This window comes from Cryphonectria parasitica, assembly GCF_011745365.1.
Source record: "Cryphonectria parasitica EP155 unplaced genomic scaffold M406scaffold_1, whole genome shotgun sequence".
In the NCBI taxonomy this organism is placed as follows: Eukaryota; Fungi; Ascomycota; class Sordariomycetes; order Diaporthales; family Cryphonectriaceae; genus Cryphonectria; species Cryphonectria parasitica.
This window is the reverse complement of record NW_024468909.1, coordinates 2,161,482-2,186,801: the sequence shown is the minus strand read 5'-3', so window position 1 is coordinate 2,186,801 and position 25,320 is coordinate 2,161,482. Positions and strand designations below refer to the sequence as shown.

Below are 25,320 nucleotides of genomic sequence, written 5' to 3'. Positions count from 1 at the left end.
AAAACACAATACCGTGTTCTGACCGTGATGATGGCGTGTGATTGATTATATTCATGGTGAATTCGTCTTTGTCTATCTTCTATGGGACTTTGTATGCTTGCTGCCAACATGATGATAATAACAACTTCTCCGTCAGCGTCTCATATCCTCATGAGCATCAGGCCGACCGAGCAGGCGCAGTAGGCACAGGCACACGACGATGCAGCCTCGACACAATCTCGACATAATCCGGCTCGTTCTCGTCCGTCACGATGCCATGCCTCACGAAAAAGTCAAGCAGCACCAGCGCCGTGTTGGCCTTGAACTCCCCCCTCGCCATGGCGGCCCTGACCGTGTCCAGATCCCACAGGTAGAACTGCTCGACCTCGTCGTCGCGCGGGCGGGGCACGACGGCCTCGGCCTGGTCGGCGGGGATCTCGAGGTCGTAGACGTAGATGACGTCCGGGCAGCACAGGCCCGTGTCGTAGCCGCCGACCTCGGCCTGCTGGTCGCCGGCGCCGGTGCGCGTGACGTAGGTCAGGGTGCCGGCGGCCCGGGCATGGCGGCTCACAAAGTCGGCCGGCAGCGAGGCCTCCTCGTCGGCCTCGTGCACGATGCACTCGAGTGGGGTCTCCTCGGCGCGCGTGCCGCCTGCCACGGTGTTGTCGAGCATGCCTGGGTACGTGGCCAGGTGGCTGCTCCGGCGGGGGATCCAGAAGCTGTAGGCGCCTGTCGCGGGGTGGCGGAGGTAGACGGTCATGTGGGCGCCTCTGTTGGCGATGCCGAAGAGCGGGGCTGCGGAGCGGCGCATCTGGATGAGGCTGCTGCTGTTGTTGTTGTTGTTGTTGCTGGTCTTGTCATTTTGGTCGGGGTAGTCATTGCGCGCGCCCATGATGCGAAAGTCCTCGCCCTCGGCTTTGCGGCCCAGCGTCTTGGCGAAGACGCCCTGCTCCTGTGCACGGTGGATCAGGGCAGCGAGGGAGGCGTTGCAGGCTGTGGTGGTGGCAGTGCCGCTGGAGGTGTCGAGCAGGCGGACGGTGCGTGGGAGGTGGCCCTTGGGACTGACCTCGAAATCCGCGGTCCAGGGCATCTGCTCGACCACGGCACTGGGCATGTAGCCGTGGGGTCTGGGGTCTTGGGGCAGGTGGAAGGCATAGTAGTCCTCTCCCGGGTTGGTGCTTGTTGGGAGGGTAGTGAAGTCGATGTAAGGGAAGCTTGAGAGAAGGAAAAACGATGTCAGTAAAGAGAGAGAGAGAGAGAGCTGGTGGTTGAACTTGAGGACTTTTACCTGTCACACTCGTTGACGAGATCTAGGTTGGTCTTCATCTTTTGAGTTGTCTCCATTTTGGACGACAAATTCTCATATGTGGGTAAGTAAGTGCGTCCTGAGCAGGAAGTGAGGAAAAGGAAGAAGGGTGATGTCAAGCATGTGAAGAGGTTGGAGTGAGAGTGAGAGTGAGAGACAGAGTCAAGAGTGAGGACCCACCTGCACTACTGTGCTGCTCATGCATCATGAAAATAGACATCATATCCTCACTTGTTACTACATACTCTCTCTTGATTTGTAATGAAATTACAGTCCTTGTGTCACATGAGAATTTCCAGGAGCATGAATGATTAGCAGAAGACAGACTGTACAGGTTCCAATGCAAGCAGAAACTTGCCAGAGCGAAGGGGGTTTCAACCATCTCGTCATTCTCTAGGGTTAGGGTATTAGAAGGTCTACCCAACACAACAGCATTCTATAGAATGAGTCCAGAGTGCACGAAACTGGAAGTACCATTGAGTTCCAGGCAGGCCACAGGAGGGTGTTCTTGAGGTGCTCGATATGAGTGCCTCATAGGACACTTCAAAGACACGACAATGGCACCGAAATAGGACATCATCTGCACCAAAAGAGGGTCTAAATTCTCTCTCAGATGACCGTATAGTAAGGGAAGATACAGTACCTTTTGAGGCTCCTCGAAACCGTGTGCCACCTATAGCACCCTCCTCCTTCTTCACCCCTACTTGTTCAAGCTCTTCTCCCGAATGAAAAACGATGACAAGAACGCCAACGCAAAAGGCAGCGCCTGAAACCCAAACACATGTATGGTAGCAATCTGATAACACCGCCTGACGATCGCCGCCGTTCCAGGCTCCAGAAGCTTGATATAGTCCAGGCTCTCCCTTACGCGCTGCTCGATGGCCTCCGCCGCATCGCCGCTGCCGAGCCTCGAGGCCAACTGCGCCCGCAGCACCTGCTGTAGGATGGCTGACGCCACGCTGACGCCAATGGAGGTGCCCAGGCTGCGGAACAGGTACGAGCAGGCGACAACCACGGCGGTGTCGTCCTTGGAGGCGTTGGAGAGGAGTGCCACGAGAGTTGTGGTGATTGCTGCATTTTCACCAGCAAGAATATTGAGTAAGTAAATGCATATATCCCAACTTGTGTATGCTGACAAAGGGAGGGGGCAAAAAGAATAGAAACCAACCTGAGCCAGCGCCAAGTGCCACCATGGCCAAGGCGACCGATGTTCCCACCTCCGAGTTGATCCAGGCACCTGCGAACAACACCATGGGAATGACACTGAGGAGCAGAAGGAGGAGGCTGAAGATGGTGAGCCGGTAGTACCGACCGGTGCGCCGCATGATATACCCCGACCCCAGCGAGGCTGACACGCCAAAGATGGTGACGGGGATCAGGAGCAGTCCAGCCTGCACGGCAGAGAGGCCATCGACAGCCTGGTACAGCAGCGGCAGGTAGAAGATGGTCGACATCTGGCCAAAAACGGCAAAGAAGTTGCAGAGGTAGCCCGCAAACAGCGACCTCTCGAAAATGATGTGACCCGGGGCAAAAGGGTGCGAAGCAACCTTGATCTCGACAAGAATGAATATGGCGAACAGGGCAGGCGAGGCGGCGAGGGGGATGATGGTGACCAGCTTGCTCCAGCCCTCGTTGCTGCCGTTGTCGAGCCCCAAGAGGAGGGACAGGACGGCCAGGACAAGGAAGAGGGCCCCCAGGAAGTCCACCTTGGCCAGCTTCTCGAGCCAGTGGGATGTGTCTCGTCTGGGGAGCTGGATGACCGAGTAGGCCCCGACCCAGGCGATGGCCACAAGAGGCACCTGCGCGATAAAAGACCTATGTACAGAGAAAGAAGAAAACAATCGTCAGCCAAACGAGTAATGTGACATATACTACTGCTGGGTAGTTTATGTATAACGGCAGCAAGGTCAGGGTCATGAGATATACGCACCATCTCCAACCCAGAGACTCTGCCACCAGCCCTCCCACAGGGGCCCCAGTTCCGGTTCCGGCGCCGAAGATGATATTCAGATAACCCTGCCAGAGACCACGGTCGCGCAGAGGCACGATATCACTGAGGAGGATGGAGGTCACGGCGTTGATGCCCCCGCCCCCAAGACCAGCGACCGCCCTGGAGAAGATGAGCTGCCAGATGTCCTGCGAGAACCCACAGCCCAATGAGCCCAGCCCGAAGAAGAAGTAGGCGAACAGGAGGCACTGCTTCCTTCCGAATATATCGCTCAACTTGCCATAGAGTGGCTGACAGCAGGTGAGCGTCAGGAAATATCTAGAAGAAAGAAGAAGAAGACAAAGGTCATCTCGTCAGTCGTCGGTCGGCCTAAAAGAATAAAATAGAAAAGAAAATACTGGGGCTTTCAGACAACGACGGCGGCGACGATAGGGAACAACTCACGAGGTGGAGATCCAGCTTGTCCGGTTCAGGGCCTTCAAATCGCTGCTCATCTTGGCATATGTCGCGACGATGAGCGTCTGGTCAAGGGCGCTGAGAAAGATGCCCACTGCCAGCACTGGCAGAAGCAGATGCAACTTCTTAGTTAGCTCTGGCACGCCCTCCCCTCCTGGTGGTGCAGCATTCCCACCAACACCGTTGCTGCTGGACCCGTCTTCCTGCGCCGCACAGCTGCCCTCGTTGCCATTGGTCACCTCATCGTCATCATTGTCACCAATGACAGTGGCATTCGAAGAAGAAACACCCGTTGAGGAGCCATAGCTCACATCGCCCGCACCCACGGAGGAGGAGGCACCGCCAAGTAGCGGGCTGGCCTCGGTCGGGTTATTCGTATGGGAGTCCTCGCCCCCGGCCATTCTCAAGATATATGTTTACCAGGAACCCTGATCGACCTGTACCAGATGGATGGAACAGACAGGGCAAGAAATTCTGCTGATTGGCCTTTTCTCTATTGGCAACTCCTCGACAAGCACAGCCCTTTTTTTCCTTCCTTTTTTTTTTTTCTTCCTTCTTTTCCCCCTCCCCCCCTCTAAGTAGGAGGACCGAGCATTATTCAGCAAGGACGTTAAAAACGTCCGGTCCGGCAAGTGGAGAGAGGTTACAGGCGGTGTCCATTCACCAACCAATGCTGGTCTGGTCTGGTTCAATATCCGGTGCCCTAGACCTGCCGAGAGATAAGCGGTTTTTCAAACCCAGCTCTTCGATCAGTCCCGGTTCGTCCCGCGCCCGCACCGTCGCCGTCCGTCACGGCGCCGGCGCGGACTTTGGGCATGTGGCCCATGAGGATTAGAAGCTCTGCGATAGCCAAGCCTCATTGTCATACCAGGGTCAATGTCTTTGCTATCGGCTGAGAGAAATTGTCCCGTTTAGGTCGCATCATCTTTTGGTTTCTGATAAGCGTATTTTACTGTACAGATTCATGTGGGTGCGATCATAACCTGGTTGAACTGGGTCAATTGGCTGGCAACTCACCTCGTATGGTCATGGAGAAACATATTTACTCCTGATCCCTGGCAAATTGTTCCTCTTGTGTGTGTGAGAGTGTGTTGGCGCACGAAATATGCATGTAATATCGCCCTGCGGCCTCGCTTGCAGCCAGCCTGCAGCTCACCGCAGCCTTGGGCTTGCACTTCCTTACCCACCACACTGGGAAAATCGCCTGCATAAGCCCAAGAATTCTTCTGATCCGAAAAGTAGGGAACACCAAAAAAGCCCACGTTCCACTCGGCTGGGATGCAGGAGATGCAGGTACGGGACCAACATGCGGCCCCCTTTGAAAAATTACTATGGTACCTGTGCCGAGAACTGAGGGAACACATATTCACCAGCTACAATTTACGTATTGCTGACTTTGAAGAAGGGGCCGTGATGACCAGAGTCCGAACTCGTTACAGTCAGCCTGTGGCTCCTGTTCTATACAGAGGTCATTTTCTTAGTTCCCTTGCCCCTCTCTCTTTGTCTCGTTCTCATCCTTTCATTTATTTGAGACCATAGTAATCATTTCTCTGCTGCTCTGCAACCCCCACCGGGCCCTCCCCAATGTGTCATCGCAATCACCATGACTGCATTGGTTGACGCAACCGGATGAGCATCCTTGCCTTAGGAACACCTGCGAGAGGAGGAGGGGGGGGGGGGAGCAGATGAGCCGAAGTTTGGGAAAGATGTAAGAACAAAAAAAAATTAAGTAAAGAGGAGCGGGGGAAGGGCTGATGAGAGAGGGGCGGACCGGCGGCAATTACACCTCCAAGTCACAAATTGAATGGGCTGGACTATGATGGTCTAGACAAAATAATCAAACCCAAGGAGCACCAGTCGTGTTGATCACACTGGTCACCGAGGTCACAATATACAGGAAAACCTTGATTCCCCAACGAGAAAATGGAACTTGCCTTCTTTCTGTCTGTGCTGTGGACTCACCATAATAGTGCGTGGTGAAAACCGGGTTTCCGGAAATAACCTCGCGGGTTAGCCTCTGCAATGGACTGGCGATGGGCGCTGGGTTGGTCCTAGAATCTGATCTGAGCTGACCTGAACTGAAAACTCGGATGGAGGAAGGGGCATGCAGTGCGAGATGGATTGGGAATATGTATGTGCATTGCAACACGCGGGGAGAGGTTGACGTTGGTTGAAGATAACGTCCTACTCAGGGCAGCCAGCCACACATCTTGTACTCGTTTACATCGTATATTGTACCATTGTATGTCTTCCATATTCTGGTTCAGCCTCTCGGAAAGATTATCTGTTTCTTTAATCTCCTTTTCCCCCATTCTTTATGTCATACAAGGAGATGGTAGTTGGTGTTTGCCTAGAGGAGAGAAAGGCCTCTAGTTTTTTCTGCTATCCCTCGTGGTGATCTCTCCCAAGAGCCGAGACATGCAGGAAATTATCGGATTTCTTGAGTTTTGTGTGTACCGTATTATGTACAGTGAAAAAATGTCACACAGCTCATTTCCGCAACCTCCGGCAAAGAACGCGATCGTCTCAGAGGTCGCCGGCCCAACCCCCGTATCCCTGGCGACTGATGTCACCCGTCAGCAGCTATTATCGATAACTCGACAGGCCACTGGCTGGCTTGTCAGATGAAAGGCTGCTGCCAGGGGCCTCGACTAGGTTTAGCCTGGCCAGCAGGCGCAGGCCCTAGGCAGGGGTACTTTGGTTTCAGATCGGACCCTCCCAGAGCCAGAGACAGGAAAAGAAAAGAGTTCGATCGCCCCACGAGCATATTCCCTGGCACGCAATGCCCTGTCATTTCCTGGGCTGGTCCTGCCGTTCACCATCGTTGTACTTGTACTGAGAGTATTGCTAGTAACATGCTGTGGTACCATGGATACCACCACCCTCTTTCTTTATCCTTATCCCTCCCCAAGACGAGGCGCAGTCCCCAACCACTCGCCATGCTTGCCAAAATTGCTGATCGGATGAAGGAGGCCACCCACCAGGCACGCGCCCACTTCTTGGAGTCTTTAATAAATAATAAATTTGCCTTACTCGGGTGGCCTCTCAGTTGCGGCCAACATGGTGCGTAGCAGAAGGGCAAGAAAAAAAAGAAGAAGGATAGATTCTGGATTGGTCTCAAGACACAGGACAGCCACGATGTACTCTGGTACCTTAGTACTTATGGGCCGTGTTGTCTCCTCCCGCCAGGGCTCTTTCTGACGCGCAGGAAAACTTCCCGGCATAACACAATAACCCACATCACACGCCTCAACCAGGTCTCCAAGGCCACGGCCAAGGCCCTTCCTTGTCCACCTCCCCTTCGTCCCGTCCTTTCCCTCCTCCTCTGCTCGACTTTACCTAAAAATATACTTGCAGCCGCCGCCGGGGGGGAAGTTTGGGGGGAACAGGGTGAGCTTCCATCATTATGGAAATATACTCGTACACATTTCTTTAGTAACGATTTCCAACAAAGAGCACTGGTCCCTACCCAATCTTCTTTTTCACAGCCCCCTTTAAACTTACATCCTGGGACGCATGATTTCCGTTGTGTGTATGTGCTCCTGTCCCGCTCGCAGCTCATGTCGTGCCGCATGAACGGTAACCCCTCCATTCTCGTTACGTCTGCGGTTTTCCTCTCCTTTTCTTTTTTTCGCCTTCCATTCCCCTTGTTGTGGTTACCTGGGTCACGGATGATACTTCCGACTCATACGTACACACACATAGACGACACATCCACGTCCAGTCACACTCCACATCCACATTCTCATCCACTCACAAGACACAGATACAGACGCCCATACCATCCGCACTGCCTCGCCACGCCGCAATAGATTCGTTTCTTGTGCGATGTCGTGATACCCTGCGCGCTATTCTTGACCACTCATCCCTGGTCCTAGAACATCCACCACGTTTTACACCCACCCAAAAAAGAAGAGAAAAGGCAACCATACAATCTCCAAAGAAAAGGGGGGAAAAGGCAAGGGGAACAAGACAAGAGAGACCGGGGGCCTTCCGTGTGGCGTACAACAGCATAAACCTCATTATTCACCATGGGGACCTCTTCTGCTATAGTAGGGCTCCGCAAGTCTGGCCGCTCGCGTTTCTCAAAAGCCCTACCAGCACCACCTCCACAGCTTGTAGACGACGACCAACCCAGCTCGGCCCAATCACCACCACCACCACCACCACCACAACAACCAACGTTCGTCTTACCAGCCAGAGGGGACTCGCTACCGTCCAGGCCAGCTCTGCCACCCAAGGACCCCATCGCGAGAAAGCCGACCCCGTCCAGCAGCAGCATGGCAGCCAGTGTCTACAACATGACCGTCAACAGCAACAACAACTCTCCACTCCCTCCACTCCCCTCCCTGACGAGGGTCAACAGCCCACCGACCAGCGTTCCTAAGAGGAAACCCGTGGGCAGCGGCAACAGTGTTAAGAGCCCACCGGCGAGCATGAAGAGCCCCCTTCCTCCTCCACCGCCTGCGCCACAACAGCCTACGGCAGCACAGACAGAGGGGGATATATCTCCTACCGAGTCCATCTCCAGTTTATTATCAGCCTATGGGACGGAGGACTCTTCAGGAAACCGCTACTCCCAGGACACGGCAGCAACAAAACACTCCTTCGTCGAGCCGTCACCACCAAAAGTCCTACCAAAGGACGGCCCCAGCACAACGAGCAGCAGCGCCCTCAAGCTGGACCTCGTCTCACCATTCTCCCTGCCCACGCCTGTGTCTTCATCTAAGACAATGATGACGACGAACGCCAACCGGCAGCAGCAGCAGCAGCAGCAGCAGCAGCAGCATCAGGGCCGACCCCCCACGCCGCCGGAGAAGGACAGCAACTCCAGCCCGCAAAAGCCCCCCATGACTCCCAAGAGCACAAAGATGGCCCTGCCCAGCCCGCCAGCTACAGACAATACCTCTGCGGCCGGCCAGTCACCAACCCAGCCGCAGCTCTGGAGGAGGAGGTCGCTCAAGGCAGTCAAGCCCTTGACTGTGCCTGAGTTGAAATTGACGGTGTCGCATGGCTCCACGGCCTCCACCCAGCAGGTCGCCACCTCGGTCATCAATGGAACTTTTGCCTCTGCTTCTACTTCTTCTTCTTCTTCCTCCTCCTCTTCATCGTTTGCGTCTGCGTCTGCGTCTAGGCTTGAGCCCTCCTCTCTTGGTGATACCAGCGGCGAGTCTCCCATCCTGAACAGTTATCAGGACGTTTCAGGCCAGAGCAGCAAGCCTTCCCTGCCACAGAGGTCACTGGCCAGAGGAGAAGGCTCCTCCTCCTCGTCGTCGTCGGGTGTCATGGGCCACAAAAAGTCCAAGGAGGCCCTCGATGGGTTCTCCGAGTACGCCCAGGAGATCGAAAAGGGCATGTCGGACGGCACCTACCACGCGCCTCAGTACTCGCCAGCCACCATGTCCCCAGAGATTCGCCGACCACCGACGCCAGAGTACGATGAGGAGGTGTCTCCGTTCCACGATCACCAGCAGCAGCAGCAGCAGCAGCAGCAGGCTTTCTACCCCCAGCCAGCCGCCTCGCCCAAGTCGCCCATCACACCTCCTGATGACGCTAGGCCGCTAAGCGTGATTCCCGAGTTTCCTGACCAGCCAGGCGAGGGTGAAGCCAGTGCCGTGGCAGGTGCGGCCCCCGCAGCGCCCCTTCCCAACCTCCTGTCTCCCAGAAGCTCGTCGCGGCCTCGTCACAGTCCTGCCTCTGCCCCTACTTCTGCCTCCGCCACGTCATCAGCCCAGTCTTCGCCTGAGTTGGCGCCCACTGTCCAGCCTCCAGCCCTTGTCCCGTCTCCAGAGATCCGCCCTGCAGCAGCGTTACGGGCGAGCCCGAAGCTCGGCCCCACCATCAACGTTGTTGCTGCCGATGACGAGGACGTCGAGTACCATGACGACAACGACGAGGACGAGAAGGGCGACGCGCCGGCGCCGGTGGCGATCATGATGAGTGAGGACTCACCCACGGCACCGAAGCCTGGCGAGCCGGCCTACTTCCCGATGCGCCGCTACCAATTTCAGCCTGTGGCACCAGGGACGGTGCTCCCTGCGGCGCCTCTGAAGCGGATCCAGCTCGAGTGCTTCGCGGGTCACTACCGGCTGGTCCCCTCGCGCAACGAGGGCCACCCTCTCTCCTGCCAGAGCTGCGGCCACCGGGACAACGGCGCCCGCTTCACGTGTGCCCACTGCGCCGTACGGGTGTGTGGGGACTGCAAGGACGTGCTGATGATGAACGGGCGAGACCTGGGACAGCTGGTGGAGATGTTGAGGGCCGCCTAGAAGTCGATAGAGGGAGAAAGAAAGAAAGAAAAAAAGAAAAGAAAAGACATGAAATGGACGGAGAGTGCATGCAGTAGCAGGGTTCAGATCTTTCTATCCTTGCTGATTTTGGGGAGTGGTTTGGTTAAAGAGTCCTTTTTTTCTTTTTCTTTTGGTTCGCTTCTATACTGGATGGCCTTTGGCTTTTCATCATCTTTTGGGGTTGGTTTTTTGTGTCATTCCTTTTTTTTTTTTTTTTTTTGAGCACCATTCTTCCTTTTGTTTACACATCATACGCTGAGACACCCTGGTGGTACACGATTTGTGGAGGGAAACGTGAAAGAAAAATGACCAAAAAAAAACAACCACAAGATATACCGACGCCACGAGGAACATGCATATGGAGGGGGCGTTTACACTTCTTTTCTTCTTCCTTTTCTTTTCTGTTCCAGGATACCAAAGACAAGAGATTGCACTTTTTCGATTCTCATCAAAGAGGAAGAGGGCTTTTTCTCTTTCGAGTCCCCCTCCCTTTCTTATTCTTTTTCATGGCCTTCCTACTTTATCCCAATGGGATGATTTGGAAACACTTGCAGAGACGTTGTGGTCCAGGCTAGACCCTTTTGTATCATCGTGAGAGTGTTGTGAATAGGCTTTGTGGATGGTTAACAGATACACACGGAGAGAACAGAGTGAAATGCAGAAATTTTGGAAATTGTGGCGGCTGTGACTTGTCAGCTTGTCAGCTGGCTCTACAGTAACTGATGGTTTTGTGATGATACTGGACATTTACCGGACCACCACCTGGTCTCTCTGTCAATCTTGTTTTATCTTTAAGAAACAAACATCAACACAAGACCGCTTTGCACCAACCAATTCCCATCCTCCCTCTCTCTCCTCCGATAAGGCTACTGAATTGCTTACGCACAGCTTTTGTTCCCAGCCTTCACCCACAGAGCAGCAATAAAACCGGCCCCTATGCCCCAAACCAGACTCCGCAGCGATGAGAACTTCCTATTGTCCTGCAGGAAGATAAAGACGATATTGTAGAGGACGCGGGAGGCCAGATACCAGGCGCAGTTCAGGTTGACGGAGAGGGGGGGGACGCCGGCGGTGAGGGCGGCGACGACTCCGGCGGCGTAGAAGCCTAGGGATTCTAGGCCGTTTATGGAGGCGGCTTCGGCGCGTTGGATGCGGCGGGTGATCTGGGTATGGGCATCATGGTCAGGGGTCTGAAAAGAGGAAGCGTGGGAAAATAAAAAGGGGGGGGGGGCAAGGGGTGGTTGGATGTGTGTGGATGAGGAAGAGAAGAAGGGGTGCTTTTTCTGTCTATTTCTCTCTTTTTTCTTCTTCTCTGGAGGATGATGGTGGTGGTGGTGGTGGTGGTGGTGGAATCCTTGGCCGATGCTGGCTTTGCGAGCTTGAAGCACTTTCGGAAGAGGACAGTGGGGGTTTTGATAAGAAAAAAAAATATAAATGAAGAAGAAGAAGGAGGAAGAAACTGACCTTCTTGTCTAACGAGGTGTCCTTCTCGACGTTCGCGGCAATGCGGCGTGGTTGGGAATGGTCAAAATTCTTACCGGCTTGGGGCCTGAGGAGAGTTGGTGCGAGGGCAAGGCACCAGGCTGCGGGGACCTGTGAAGAGAAATCGTGTTAGTTACAAAGCTGTCAGTGCATCATAGAGATTTCGATTTGAATTGTTCTCTCTCGCGCGCTCGCGGGGGAGTAATTGATTATTACCGAGTAGTAGGCAAAAAGAGGCTTTGTGAAGTCGAAGACGGTGGCCATTTTTGTTGACTGTTTTGTTGTCGAGTGGTAAGAAGACTGGACGAGGGCTCTCTATGTGTGATTGCTTTTTCGTTCCTCGAAATATTATAAGTTGCGGACTAGGCTTTTTGTGTGTAAATAACAGTCGTTTTGGGACTTCCTAGTCGCGTCTCGGATCGTAGTAGTAAGCTGGCGGACCCTTCAGGCCTCTATATAAATCCATTGAAGAGTGTCAACGTTAGTTAGTAGCAGGAATGAGTGATGTCAGACAGATGCACCGCAGCCACACAAGTGACCCAAAGGACCACATGTTTGGCTGAATCCTCCTCATGCTGCGCCGCCCCCGCAAGGCTTATAGCAACAAATGGAGAGTTTCAAATTCCTGCCAAGGCCCCCGACCAATGTGCCTTTGCGGCTGACGGGAACCGGGGCAGGCCCCGTCCAGCAAACCTCCGTGGCTGGTCGGGATTGGAGGAATAGCCGTGCTCAACCTAGGTGGCAAATGCAGCCAAGGTACAGTAGGAGCGTAAGCAATTGTGGAAAGAAGACGATCGTCTTCATCCCGATACTGGATGTACCTTGGATATCTCGACAGCAATAGTTGAAGATTGTCAAACTTGGCTTGTTCAGTGTCAATGCGCCAAATATTAATACTTTGCCTTCCAATGCAGTCATGAAAGAGCAAGTCTAACATGTTCAGCAATTGTATTTGCATTGCTGCTTACATTTAATACCATATTCATTAATCTTGAAGCAAAGGATTTTCATAAGAGTCGGAACTCGACTGATAAAAAGGACCTATATGTACATCTGCTAGATTTGCGGATTTTCGACAAACTACTTAATTAATTTGATTCAGAGCATCTGACTGCACTTGCGGCACGAATCATTTTTCTCGCTGGATTGGACTCTTTCGCCAAGGTTCTTCCGGCTCGGTTGAGAGCACCACTGAACAAAACTTCGCTCGAGGCCGTTGCCTTTTTTTCTTCTTTTTTTTTTTGGACATGTATTTATATACGTGTATTTCTTATATCAAGTGTCCCTTTCCAACTTGAACTTCCAAAACATCAGACACTCTGTGCCCAACCAGTACTGATATAAGTACAACACACTTCTATGCGCTTCATGTTTACCCTTCCGCAAAAGTTGACATCACAGCACACATCACGCCGCCTGGACGGGTACGAGGGTCAAGTTTCCTCTCTCCAGTCTCGGCACGAGCCCGTCGATAACATCAGCAGTGACACCGCCGGTACCTGTAGTATCATCCAGGTACGACGTCATGAGGCTGCGTATGATCTTCAGGTCCTCGATGTTAACGTTCCCCTTCATCTGCTGCGCAGGGTTCTTCGCATGAGGGTCCACATCGTCGGCCGGGTTCAAGACTGGCTGCAGTGCGGTGGACAGGAAGCCGACGGTCTTGTCCAGGTCAGCCTGGGTGAACTTTTTGGTGGCGTCTGCGGTGCCCTGGATGACTGCAGAGTGTGTGAAGAAGGCATCATTAGTATTATTAAACCGCAATCTGGGCCAACGTTGACTACTGGCGCAGTCCACAGGGATATTAGAAAAACGTACCGGGCTTGAAGAACGAAAAGGCCCTGTCAAAGTTATCCTCGCCAAGCTCGCTCAACACAGGTTCCTTCTGGTTCCGCATCTGCTGATAGGCGCTGATGACAACCATGAGGAAGCGAGCGTAGCTCTCACGGATCTTGTGCGAGTGCTGTTACAGTAGTGGAATTTGTGGTCAGATGGATTCATCAAATCATCATGTGAGAGGTACTATATCTCTTGAGGGTGTTCATAATTACTTACCCAGTTGGAAGCTCTCTCCTCACTCAAGTCTCCGCGGATGCTAGCCGCGATGGTCGCTCCGGCCGACAGGGCACCCGTCACGGCAAGATGAACGCCCGATGAGAAGAAGGGATCAATGAAGCAGCCGGCATCGCCGACAATACGGGCATACGGCAGCGCATATGTGCTGGCGTGATAGGAGAAGTCGGCTCCGGAGTGTAGTGACGACACTTGCTTGGCATTGGGACCGAGGAGTTCCGTCAACATCGGGGCCTATTATTTATGCCATGTTCTGTTAATTTCCTGAATTGCTCTTGTGGAATTTTCAGGACATTTCAGAAAGGAATCCATCTCCTTGCGAGGGATTCTCACCAGCTTCAGAGCATCTTCATAATGCTCCTGGTTTGACTTTTCCTTGTTCGCAGCCTTAAGCTTGTTGGAAATCTCTTGGTTCCTGACGTAGCCGACAGAGTGCGTGCCGTTGTGCAGAGGGATGAACCATGCCCAGCCGCTCTCGTCTACTCATTTTGTCAGTTGACCATCCATGGATACCAGCAAAATGGCTCGAGGACAAGAAGAATGTGGCTTCTTTACCTCTCAGCGCCTCGAAGAACGGTACACCCTCCCGGTCAGTGCCCTTGCCATACGTACCACCGCCCGAGAAGTAAGCCCAGTTGGCCACGTTCTTGAGCGCCTGGCTAAAGGTACGGTTCTTGAGATACTTGGTGCTCAGCAGACCTGCACGGCCGCTGGCATCCACCACGTAGTCGAACTTGATGGTTCCGCTCTCGCCCGTCTCCTTTCGGCTCCACTGTGCTGAGACGGGGCGGCCGAGGGCCGGGTGCGCTGCGTCTCCGTTAGAGTGCCCGTTTGCGCTCTCGCCGAAGTTAATGGAGCTGATCCGGACGCCGTCAAATACCTTGGCGCCGCTCTCCTCTGCGTGGCGGAACATGAGCTCGTCTGCCTCGGAGCGGACCACGTTCCAGGACCGGTTGTCCTCGTTGGGGGCACGGAAATCCGTGACTAAGGTAGCGAAAATTTCTAGTCAGTATTCTTGCAACAAATGATGATAGAGGAAGCAACATTTTGGGCCACTGTGGTGACTTACATCCTTCCTTCCTGTGGGGGCTCATCTTAAACACCGCACCGTGCTTGATCACAAAGCCGTAATTGTCAAACTTGGTGTGCAGGTCGATGAACTTCAGATAGTGCCGGAACGAAGCTAAGAAGCTTTCACCAATATGATATCTTGAAATACACAACATCAGCATATTTACAAAAAACAGCTTTTGTCAGTGTTTTTCCCCTCACCTGGGCATCTTCTCTGCTTCGATCACCACAGTATCGATGTTCTCTCTGGCGAGCACCGCGGCCGCGTAGGACCCTCCTGGGCCACCGCCGATGACAAGTACAGTACACTTCTCTGGGATAGCGGCAGCCATTGTCTCGACAGAGGCTACAGATGAAATAGAACAAAGAAAATGGCAATACTGAATGACAAGGAATTTGATTTTCGAGGACAGCTTTGCACGTGATGTTAAGTCTCTTCTCAAGAGCGATAGCAAGAGATGTTCCAGACTTCTCTGGAATTTGATCTTCCCCCTCCTTCTTTTATAATACATATCCCTTCGCTTGCGCAAACAAACACTAGGTCCCACTATACACCCTGCTCGCGCGAGCTGATCCTCCAGGCTCCCGGGTAAGGTGCGTGATGAAACTATGTGTAATAACAATCGGAGCTGCAGGATTGCGGAGGAGGGCCGGCGTCCACACCAAGGACCTGTCGTCGCTGGAACAACTCCCGGCCTCCGATATGATCTTTGTGGGGAGGATATCAAGGGCAATCTGGGTCGTAGCAGAGATCGACCATAATAATACGGGCCGGCAAAGTATCGAGCCCGCAACGCGGCTGACTGTGTTCAAGGCTGTCAGCATATAGAGACAAACTAGGCCTATGTGTGCGTGCCCGCCACACACTCCCTACCTAATGTTGTCGGTGTACTATGAGTAACAGCATATTAAACAACGCCTTACTTGAGAGGATGGATGCAGGATGACGGGCGAAGGATGTAGGGCGATCGACGAAGGATGAAAAACTGCTAAGAAAACGAGGCGGTCTTGATATCCTAGTTGGTGGTGAGACGGCAGACGGGCTGTTGATAGTCACTCGGAGTCTTGTTATGACCGATATCCCGCCTATTTTACGACCGACCCCCCGAGGCGGGCTCTTCAAAGACTCCTCTATGGCCTCTCTGACCTGATGGCTTCTTGTGCCTCGTATGCGTACAGTACAGCACCACCACAGCATCGTTACGGGCAGCGGGTTGACCAGGCAGGGACTTAACCGATCTGGACGGGCTCGGGACGGTGCGCCAGCCGCTTTGGTGCTCTTGGACGATGGAAATGCGTGTGATGGTCACATAGAGACTGCGACAGGACTCGGTCCCTTTGGGTGTTCGACTGCGATCTTGGTTGAGGTGGATTTGCCTCGTAACTCCTGGACTTTCCGTCAGATTCACGTCAGACGGGGTTCAAGTCATGTCCGAGCATATGCCCCTATTTTGTTCTCTGTAAAATACTGGAATGACCCCTTTACAGTACTTAAGCTGGTAGGTAGTCCAAATTTGAGGGCATTCATTCATCATAACAAGCAAAATCCAGCTTGAAGATATTCCCAAAATCACACGTGAGTGAAAAAGAAGAGAAATTTACTGCACTGACATCAGAAGCGGGAAAGAGCGATGTATTGTTTTGCCTCCTTTATACTACTAAAGCACATAGTTTGCCCCTAATTACGTCTTAATTTACGCCCTAGGTACGCCCTACAGAATTTTACCTGGGAAAGCACGCTATAACAGGAAAGAGGAAGGAAAGAAGGAAAAAAGGAAGGAAAGAACCACCGCCTACAAACCAGCTACTCAGTCCGTACAAGCAACAATGACCTGCGGATTTGGCTTATACCCGTCGCCTTCTTCGGCATACACCACACTCTTATACCCAGCCGCCTCGAGGCTCGTCTTCCAGAACGTCTCATTCGCCAGGCAGTGCTTCCTCCCGTCCTCAAACAGCCACCAGCCCTCGAGCAGGCCAAATACCAGGTCCAGCCAGAACAGTCTCGGGGTGACCTCGACGACAGCCAGGAACCCGCCCGGTCGAAGCATCTTGTGGGCGTTTGCACAGCTGGCCGTGAGGCTCTTGGTGGCGTGGATGCAGTTGGTCGAGATGACAGCGTGGAAGCGGTTCAGCAGCGAGGGGGGCGGCTGCTGCTCGATATCGAGGGTCATGTATTCCACCGTACCCTTGGGCAGCTGCGCGTACAGGTTCTTGTAGCGCTGCCTGGCCGCGCCCGTGAGCGAGGGCGAGATGTCCGTGTAGGTGAACTTGAACGGGATGCCCGCCTCGACAAGCATGTCGAGAATGTATTTGGCTGTGCCGCCTAGCCCAGCGCCCACCTCGATGATCTCGATCACCTCGTTCGGAGAGGATCCAGAAAACGATGAGAAGACGCGCCGGAGCAGCTCGGTGACCACCTTGGACGCCGTCACCAGCATGGGCGCGCTGGTGTAAAACTCCTGCAGAAGCAGCCGGCTCTTGCCAAAGACGATCTGCATGGGATCTGCGGCGCCCGTCAGACATTCAGCCAGACGCGAGCCCGTGACGTGCAGCAGCTGGTGCGTGTTGGCGTGTGGAGGGTCGTCCCGGACCAACCGCTCGTACAGCGTCTGGGAGCTTGTCTTGTCGACAGGGCGGTACGTCCGCACCCTCTTGCCATTGCGCCACTCGAGCAGCCGCCCGTCTTCCAGGATCTCGTGCAGCGCGTTGAGCAGTGGGTTGTACTTGGGCAGGACGCCGACGGGCTCGAGAGGTGCACCCTGGCGAACCTTGTCCAATGGGCAACCCAACTTCTCGAAGGCCTCTGTGACGAAGGCGAGCACGAGCTGGCGTTGCGCTGGGTACACCCTGGTTAAGAAATCGAAACACCCAGCCTCCTTTGCAAACTGCGGCGCGAGCGTGATGGCCTGGCCAAAAGCTTCATGGATCACGGGGCGCGACAGGCGAGATTTCGGCGAGGACCCGGGCCGTGGCATCCTCTTCTCTAGCCGAGACACTGGCTGCTGCGTTCCGCTCTTGCCCAGAGTTGAAAGCATCCGCTTCATCAGCTTCTGGCACAATGGGCCCAGCTCTACTTTGACCTAGAACAGGGAAAACCGAAAAGTCAGAACATGACGATAGCCACACACGAGGCCGAAAGAAGGAGGAGGAGGATAACCTACGCGTGGGCGCATCATAATGGAAAAGTGGTCGCCGTCGATGACAAATGTCTCGATATTGTTCCCAACCAACTTGTCCCAGCCGCGAGGACCATACGACCTCTTCTCTGCCTCGAGCCACTCGACCCACTCCGGATTGAGTTCCTTGTCGAGTCCGTCTCTCTCTGCGATGGCATGGCCCACCTCGATAATCTTGTCAGACAGGTGCTCGACAAACCCAACCCGCGCCCAGATACAGTACACATGTTCCGGGCGGAGCTCAGGCGGGATGGGAATGGGATCAAAGTTCCCAGCGGTCCTGACACAGCCTGCAACGTGGATCTTCTGCAGCTGGGTGAGAGGTTTTCTCTGGTCCTCCTCAGAGATGCTGTCGAACAGGCCCATCATCTGACAGACCTCGACATTGACATCGATGATGCCCTTGAGACTGCGAGGACAGGCGGCGTCCAGGACCAGAAAGCCGTGAACCTTGTCACCCGTATTGATGAGGTACCGTACCGTCTCATAGGCAAAGACACCCCCGATCGAGTAGCCACCGACCATGTAAGGGCCGTGGGGCTGAACCGACCGGATCGCCCTGGCATAGATGGAGGCGACGCCCTCGATAGTCACGCCAGGCAAAAAGAAGTCGCCTTCCCTTCCTCCGGTGAAAGGCGAGTCGAGAGCATAGACTGTCAAGCCGGGAGCCAGAGCGGGCAGTTGGACATAGACTGCTGCCGAGCCTCCTCCGTCCGTGACGAGGAATAAGATAGGCCCTTCTGACCGTGGACGGCCCTGGAGAAGAACTGCCTTGCTCTGGTATTCTTCTGGGTTGAAAGTCTTCATTGGTGGCGGTGGAGGCAAAGCGGGCATCAATGAAGGTGGTGGAAGAGAGGGAGGAGGGTCTGCTTTGTTTTTCCACAAATGAGCACATCAGCATGCATTTTCTTGTTGAAGAGACAAAATCACTCAGGGATTAGAAGCCAAAGGACTTTACCGTCTACGGACCATTTGCCACCTTTTCCTCCTCCCCGAGCATCCTTCGAATCTCGACAATCGTCTCGCAGTCAGAAAAGAGGTTGGCCGGCAGCTCCTCTCCAGTCTTGTCCTTGACTACCCCGATCACGGCGACGCTCATGAGGGAGTCAATACCCAGATCCACAAAGGGCGTATCCTCGCCGATCTCTGCAGGTGTGACGCCGGTTTCTTTCGCAATCGCATCCAGGATGGCCTCCATCAGGACAGACCCGGACCCGGACCCGGACTCGGCCTTGCTGGCTCCCCAGGGCTCCTCCGGATCGTGTGTAGAGCTGACAGGTGTTGTGCCTCGAGCCAATAGGTCGGGTGAGCCGTGACTGGGCAGGTCGTTGTCGGTGCTGCTGAAGTCATCGTCGTCCTCGTCCTCATCTTCAGTCTCGTCTTTGTCCTTGACGACTACGTATTCATCTCCTGTGGATGCTGCGCCGTCCTCGCTAAAATAGTCGCGCAGTTCGGAGATTGTTGTGCTTCCCGAGATCAGAGACGCTGGAAGCTCGAGGTTCTTCTCGCTCTTAAGCTTGGTGGTGATCGAGACTGTGAGGAGGGAGTCGACGCCGAGTTCTTCCAGCGTCATGTTGTCTCCCATCTCGTCGAGGGAAGTTCCTATCTCCTTGCTTATTAGGGCAAGCACTGCTGACAGATCATTATTGACATTTGGCTTGGGCGCAGTTACTGGCGCCTTGGCCACAGGTTTGACAACTGCTGAGCCGTTGGTGTTTGCGAATGGATGAATCGGTGCAGCTTGTTGTTGACCAACATTTTCATAACTGGTAGGCACAGGGGCAGGCGCTGCTCGTGGCGCTGCAGTCTTCTTTGGGACTTGCGGCGAAGAAACTGTTGGCATCTTTGCCACCTGCTTGGCCACAGGAGGTCTGACAACCACCTCTGGTGCTTTGGGCCGAGTCACGGCGTCACGTACTGGACCACCAGCAGCAGCAGCAACAGGTGGGCCGGCCGCGGACAACCCAAGCATTCTCTGAAGAAGCACCTTCTTGATCCGCTTGAACCGAAGCCCCTCGCCTAGGGCTACGACGCCTTCTTCGTCAAAGACAGTCACATCGCAGACCAAGTTATCGCCGCCGCCGACAGCCTCAGCTCGCACATGGCAGAGATACTGCTTGCCGCCAGCAAAGTTCTTGCTGAGGCGCATGGTGTCGCAACCGGTGGACATACAAATCATGTCGTCTGGGTTCGAGACGTCCGAGTTGAGAACAAACCCGGCTGTCTGGGCAATGTTGTCAAGCCAGCAGGGGTCAAACGTGAAGCTAGAATCCTCGGGCGTCTGGCGCAGGTCCAGGCGGACAGCTGCCTCGCGGAAGGACTTGTCGATGAAGATCTCGGAGATGGACTGGTACTCGCTTGAGTACTCAGTGATTGGGAAGAAGATCTTGTACACCATGTCCTTGAGCAGGTGATGGACGACGACAGATTTGTCAGGCGAAGGAGGAGGACTCATCAGCCCTCGCACTCTGTCCTCGATGAGGTAGCGCCTCCTGGACCAGTCACGCGTCCAGTCCGCCGTCTCCAGGTCGATTGTGCAGCGGCAGTGCTCCTTGTCCGAGCTGACCGTGACCTTTGCGGTTGTCGTGCCTGGCTTGATGGTGGCGCTGATCTTGACGAGCTGCGGTGCCTTGGATTCTAGGTTGAGGAACATGGGAGATGAGATGACGAGATCGTGCAAGTCCATGGTGAGCACCGGGTTCCCAGGTTTCAAGCGCTCGTAAAGATACTGGGCAGCTCCTAGGGCCATCTCCTTGTACAAACTACTTGGAGCGAGGGCAATACCGATGACCCTGTGTCCGTCGATCAGCTTGTGCAGTTTGGGATGTTGGAGGTTAGTCGAGAACTCGACCGTGGCGCCTCCCTGGCTGCTGGGCGAGATGTCTTCCGCCAGTACTCGGTGCAGACAAGTGCTAATAGGAGGTATTTCGACCTCCTCAGGGCGCTCCTTGAGGCCTGGCAGCGAAGGTGCTGGCAGATGGGCCTTGGCCGCTGCCAGGGTTGCCACCTGTTCCTTGAGTGAGGCAATCTCCTCCTCGAGGGCTGCCACGCCTCCTTTATACTGGATCCAGAAGTCCTTCAGATTGAAGTGGTACGACGGCAATTCCACTGCTACCAAACCCGACTTGTACTGCTTGTGGTATTCCGCCCAGTCGACAGAGATGCCGCTGTTGTAAGCCTCCGACACGATCTTGGACAGCGTCTTCCAGTTGCTGTCGGCGGACTTGAGGCAGGGCAGTAGCTTGCAGGGCGTGGCCAGAGTAGCCTGCGTCATGGAAAGGCACATGGCGCCAGGGCCCGTCTCGACGAATAGCGTCTTGTCTGTGACGAGACCAGAAGCCTGCATGGCCTTGATGGCTGCCTCAAATTGTACTGGCTTGCGTGTCTGGTCTGCCATGTACGAGGCTGAGAAGGTTCCCTCGCTGTCCACCATTCTGCCTAGCAGTGTCGAAGCGACTGGGACGACAGGCCTAGAGAAGGTCGCGCCCGCAGCGACCTGCCGGTATTCCTCAAGGATGGTGTCGAGCTGCGCCGAGTGGAACGAGTACGGGACCGAGACATACGAGGACTTGGCCATCTGGTTCTCCTGCAGGATGGTCTGGATTTTCTCGAGGTTCTTCATGCGTCCGTTTACCACAATCGAGTTGGGCCCGTTGTAGCATGCGATCTCAAAGGCGCCAGCGCCGCGACCCTCGATCATGCTCTTGAAGCGGTCTGCCGACGCCTGGATGACGAGCATGCCATGGGTGCCTCTGGTGCATAGCTCCTCGACCAGCTGCGCCCGCCTGCCGACCAGGAGGAGCGTGTCTGCCACCGTCAGGACTCCCGCGGTGCACAGCGCTGCATATTCGCCCAGGCTGTGGCCGACGACGGCGCTCGGGACGAGACCCCAAGACTTGAGGAGGCGCGCAAGGGCAATCTCGATGGCGACGATGGCGAGGTGCGCCTCGACGGGGCCGAGGTTGCTCACGTTCTTAATCTGGTCATCCAGAATGCGGTCAATGAAGGACGGCAGATCCATGGATTTGCACATGTCGTCGAACTCGGTGAGGCTCTGTTGGAAAGGGGCGCAGGTGTAGTACAGCGTCTTGGCCAGGCCGCAGAAGTTGAACCCCTGGCCTGGGAAGACGAAGACGACAGAGGGCTGCGCCTTGCTGTTGCCTCTGCTGGCTGGCTCTGGCGTCGTCGAGGCCAACTGGGAAGTGAGCACTTGTCTCAGCTCCTTGACGCTCGATACACAGAAAGAAGAACGGAGGGCATGGTGTGGCCTCCGGGCCGTCGAGGTGTAGGCAATGTCCTTAAGTGGCACGTTTGGATGTGCGGCGAGGAAGTCGAGCAGCCTCTGCTTGTTCCCTCGCAGCGAAGCTTGTCCCTTTGCTGATACGACCACGACGTGTTGGGAACGAGGATCCTCACTACTGTGTCTGGCCTTGGGAGGTTCCTCGACAACCAGGCAAGTATTTCCACCCTGTGATGATGATAATAATCTTGTCAGCAAAACCGGTTCCGGTAGGTAGGTCAAAATGATTTAAGAGGGCTCAGGTGCAACCACATTCACGTACCGTAGCACCAAAGCTGCTGATGAGGACTCGACGTGGCTCTTCTGTGGAGAGGAAAGGTTCCACGCGGCGAGCAATGCGGATATTTGCGCTGTCAAGTGGCGGTAGCTTTGGGTTGAGGCGTGTCTTGATGCCTGCATGTGGAGGAATGGCATTTTCGCGGAACATCATGAGCGATTTGATGAGTCCCGTCACACCAGCGGCCTACGAGGATCAGGTAAGGTCAGCATTTGCCTTCCAACGACTGCGGAGGATGGCGGGACGGAATGAAGAGCGAAAACTTACACCCTCGCCATGTCCTACGTTCGCCTTGACACCTCCCACATAAAGAGGGTTATCAGGCTGCCTACCAGACCCAAAGGTAGAGACGACCGATGTCATTTCGGTGACATCTCCTGCCTGGGTTCCCGTCCCATGCATCTCGACATAGCCAACCTGGTTGGGGCTGAGACTGGCCTTGCGCAGGACCTCCCTGTACAGGTTGACCTGCGTGGGAGCATGAGGCTGGGTGATGGACGGCGCATTTGCCGAGTGATTTGTGGCAATGCCCCGGATGACACCCTGTATCTGGTCGCCTTCAGCAATGGCATCGGCCAGCCGCTTCAGCACAACAACTCCAACACCCTCACCGCGACAGTAGCCGTCGGCAGTCTCGTCAAAGGTCTTGCATCCGCCCGTCGGGGACACGAACCCGCCGCGGCTGAGACCAGACCACAAGTTAGGGCCCGTCATGATACTGCCACCGCCAGCGACAGCCATGTCACACTTGCCACTGACCAGGGAAGCACAAGCTAGCTCCATAGCCGCGCCGCTGGAAGAGCAGGCCGTATCGACGACGTAGGAAGGGCCTTCAAACTTGAAGAAGTAGTTGAGTCGTCCCGAAGCGAAGGAGCGCAGACCGCCCGTAACAAAGTACATGTCGACGTCCTGGCTGATGTTGTACTCGCGCCAGTCATCTGTGGCGAGGCCCATAAAGGTGCCGATGCGGCTCCTGTCGGGCTTGACATCGTAGCGGTAGCCAGCCATTTCCAGGGCCTCGTACGTGGTCATGAGAAGCACGCGCTGCACAGGATCAGTCTGCATGCTCTCGCGCGGGGACATATTGAACATGAGGTTGTCAAAAGCGCCAGGCTGGTCGAGAAAACAACCATAGGCAGAGTGGGCTGTGTTTGGTTTCTGGCCCGTAGGATCGACATGAAGGTCGGCATCCCAGCGAGTCTTGGGCACCTATTCATTCACGCAGGTCCTGTTAGCGACCGTGTACTTATCTAGTTTGACCGGAAGGTTGTGTGGTTTAAGAAAGGTAAGAATAACCTGCCTTCTCGTGTAGGTCTTTGTTCTGGACAAGAGTGTCCCAAAACTCGTACAGGGTCTTACTGCCAGGAAATCTCCCAGACATGCCGACGATGGCGATGGCCTCGGATGCATCGGCGGTCTGACCCACTTGGGGTGTCTGGACCTTGGCGGCATTGTCCAGACCAGCGGCCTTGAGGGACTGGCGCAGGAAGTTCTCGGCATTGGAGGGACCAAAGATGCAGACGGCGAGGCTTGAGGATGCTGCCCGCTGCAGCCCGTTCAGGGCCCCGTCGACAGCCCTGACGGGGAACAGCTCCTGCTGGAAGATGTGGTTCAGGGCATCTTGCAGCAGGTCATGAAGGGTCTTGCCCGGATACGGCGAACCTGAGCTGGGGTCGATAAGGGCCGTGCCCGCCGGGACAGAGGCGGAGAGGACAGGCGACGAGCCGACGATGGACTCGGCGCTAGGACTGGGCAGATGAGGTGCATGGAAGGCAGCAAAGATGGGCAGGCGGGAGCACCGCAGGCCTGATGAGGTGCAGGTCGAGACGAAGTCACTTAGGACAGACGGTGGCCCGCTGACGGTGACGCTGGAGGGAGTCTCGGAGCTGATGTAGACATGCTTGTGCACAGGGACAGACTGTGTCCTGTGGAAACGGTCGACAACAGTACGCAGGTCGGCTGGATTCGAGCTCCCACCAATGCTGATGGCGACAGACCAGCTGTCCGAGGAGCTGGAGCTGGAAGAGGAGGTAGAGGAGGTCGCCTCGATGAGTGAGGACCGATTACGAACCTGGAGGCCGAGTCGAAATGAGACGAGCGCGATGTGGGTGGCGATGGAGGTTAGATCTGACAGGTTGGTGGCCACTGCCGCGACGGCTGCGGGCAAAAGGCCCGTACAGAAGCCGATAATACGACGCTGGGGTGACGCCGAATGGCTGGCTGTGGTGGTGGTGGGAGTAAGACTCTGGGAGGGTGTTGGACGACCTAGTAGTGTGGGGTCTTGTTCTACTCGGCTGTGTTGGTGTTAGTAAGTAACTAGTTCCAATATAGGAAAACAAGATATAATAAAAGCAGAATATAATAATCCAGTTTCTTCTTTTTCTGCTCTGTATGTGTACTTACCGGATATAGTCGCCCAATTGGGCCAGACACAAGAGAAGAGTGGACAAGACAACCCGGTTGCCAGCCTCGCCACGGTATTCAACCAGGTCCAAGGCTGAGTGGAAGACAGGTAGTGACTGCCTCTCGTCCTCTGGCAGGCTTGAGATCTCTAGCCGCAGGGCATTGATCGTTTCGCCAAAGAACCGCTGCAGAGCTGGCGAGGTCTGAGACTGCCGGAGTAGACCCTGTAGAAAGTGACCAGCTTCTACCGTCTGGTCGCCAAAGAACATGACACTGTTGAATGCCATTGTTGCTAATGTTGAAAGAGAAGTGGAGGAAGAAGTATGACAAGGGATATGACAAGTAGTAAAGGATGGGACGAAGAGGAGGTACTTGGTGGAAGGCAATTATTGACACAGTGGGAGACGGGGGAGAGTGCAGAAGTTCAGTCGAAAGTATCAAATCGACCTAGACATAGGACAGCCTCATCCAGTTTCTTTAAAACATTTTGTTGTACACCGGTGGACTTGGCAACCGCCCTTTTTAAAGAAAATCAGAGGGCAGCCCAGATGTTCTG

General features: G+C 54.7%; 5 protein-coding genes across 5 annotated transcripts; all 5 read right to left on the bottom strand.

Moving 5' to 3' along the window:
- Positions 1-157: 157 nt before the first annotated feature.
- On the bottom strand, positions 158-1,323 carry M406DRAFT_335786 (uncharacterized protein; the record flags this gene model as incomplete). Its single annotated transcript, XM_040921072.1, has 3 exons — positions 158-806; positions 864-1,157; positions 1,268-1,323. 3 exons carry the CDS (start codon positions 1,321-1,323, stop codon positions 158-160), a joined length of 999 nt encoding a protein of 332 aa, XP_040780989.1.
- A 662-nt stretch (positions 1,324-1,985) lies between these two features.
- Positions 1,986-3,811, bottom strand: M406DRAFT_229221 (MFS general substrate transporter; the record flags this gene model as incomplete). The annotated part of the gene is made up of 4 exons (XM_040915806.1): positions 1,986-2,356; positions 2,454-3,100; positions 3,216-3,551; positions 3,678-3,811. Coding segments are annotated over 4 exons (1,488 nt in total), but the record flags the coding sequence as incomplete, so codon positions are not given.
- A 1,336-nt stretch (positions 3,812-5,147) lies between these two features.
- M406DRAFT_335784 (uncharacterized protein) lies at positions 5,148-14,937 on the bottom strand (the record flags this gene model as incomplete). The annotated part of the gene is made up of 8 exons (XM_040921071.1): positions 5,148-5,205; positions 13,149-13,179; positions 13,280-13,424; positions 13,517-13,768; positions 13,868-14,013; positions 14,090-14,518; positions 14,604-14,743; positions 14,807-14,937. 8 exons carry the CDS (start codon positions 14,935-14,937, stop codon positions 5,148-5,150), a joined length of 1,332 nt encoding a protein of 443 aa, XP_040780987.1.
- Positions 14,938-16,218: 1,281 nt separating this feature from the next.
- M406DRAFT_284539 (S-adenosyl-L-methionine-dependent methyltransferase) lies at positions 16,219-17,583 on the bottom strand (the record flags this gene model as incomplete). Its single annotated transcript, XM_040918571.1, has 1 exon — positions 16,219-17,583. One exon carries the CDS (start codon positions 17,581-17,583, stop codon positions 16,414-16,416), a length of 1,170 nt encoding a protein of 389 aa, XP_040780986.1. The 3' UTR covers positions 16,219-16,413.
- A 105-nt stretch (positions 17,584-17,688) lies between these two features.
- M406DRAFT_86830 (uncharacterized protein) lies at positions 17,689-25,033 on the bottom strand (the record flags this gene model as incomplete). Its single annotated transcript, XM_040926088.1, has 9 exons — positions 17,689-18,653; positions 18,754-19,009; positions 19,061-19,462; positions 19,637-20,797; positions 20,834-22,252; positions 22,347-22,547; positions 22,629-23,570; positions 23,689-24,604; positions 24,765-25,033. 9 exons carry the CDS (start codon positions 25,031-25,033, stop codon positions 17,689-17,691), a joined length of 6,531 nt encoding a protein of 2,176 aa, XP_040780985.1.
- Between the last annotated feature and the right edge of the window lie 287 nt (positions 25,034-25,320).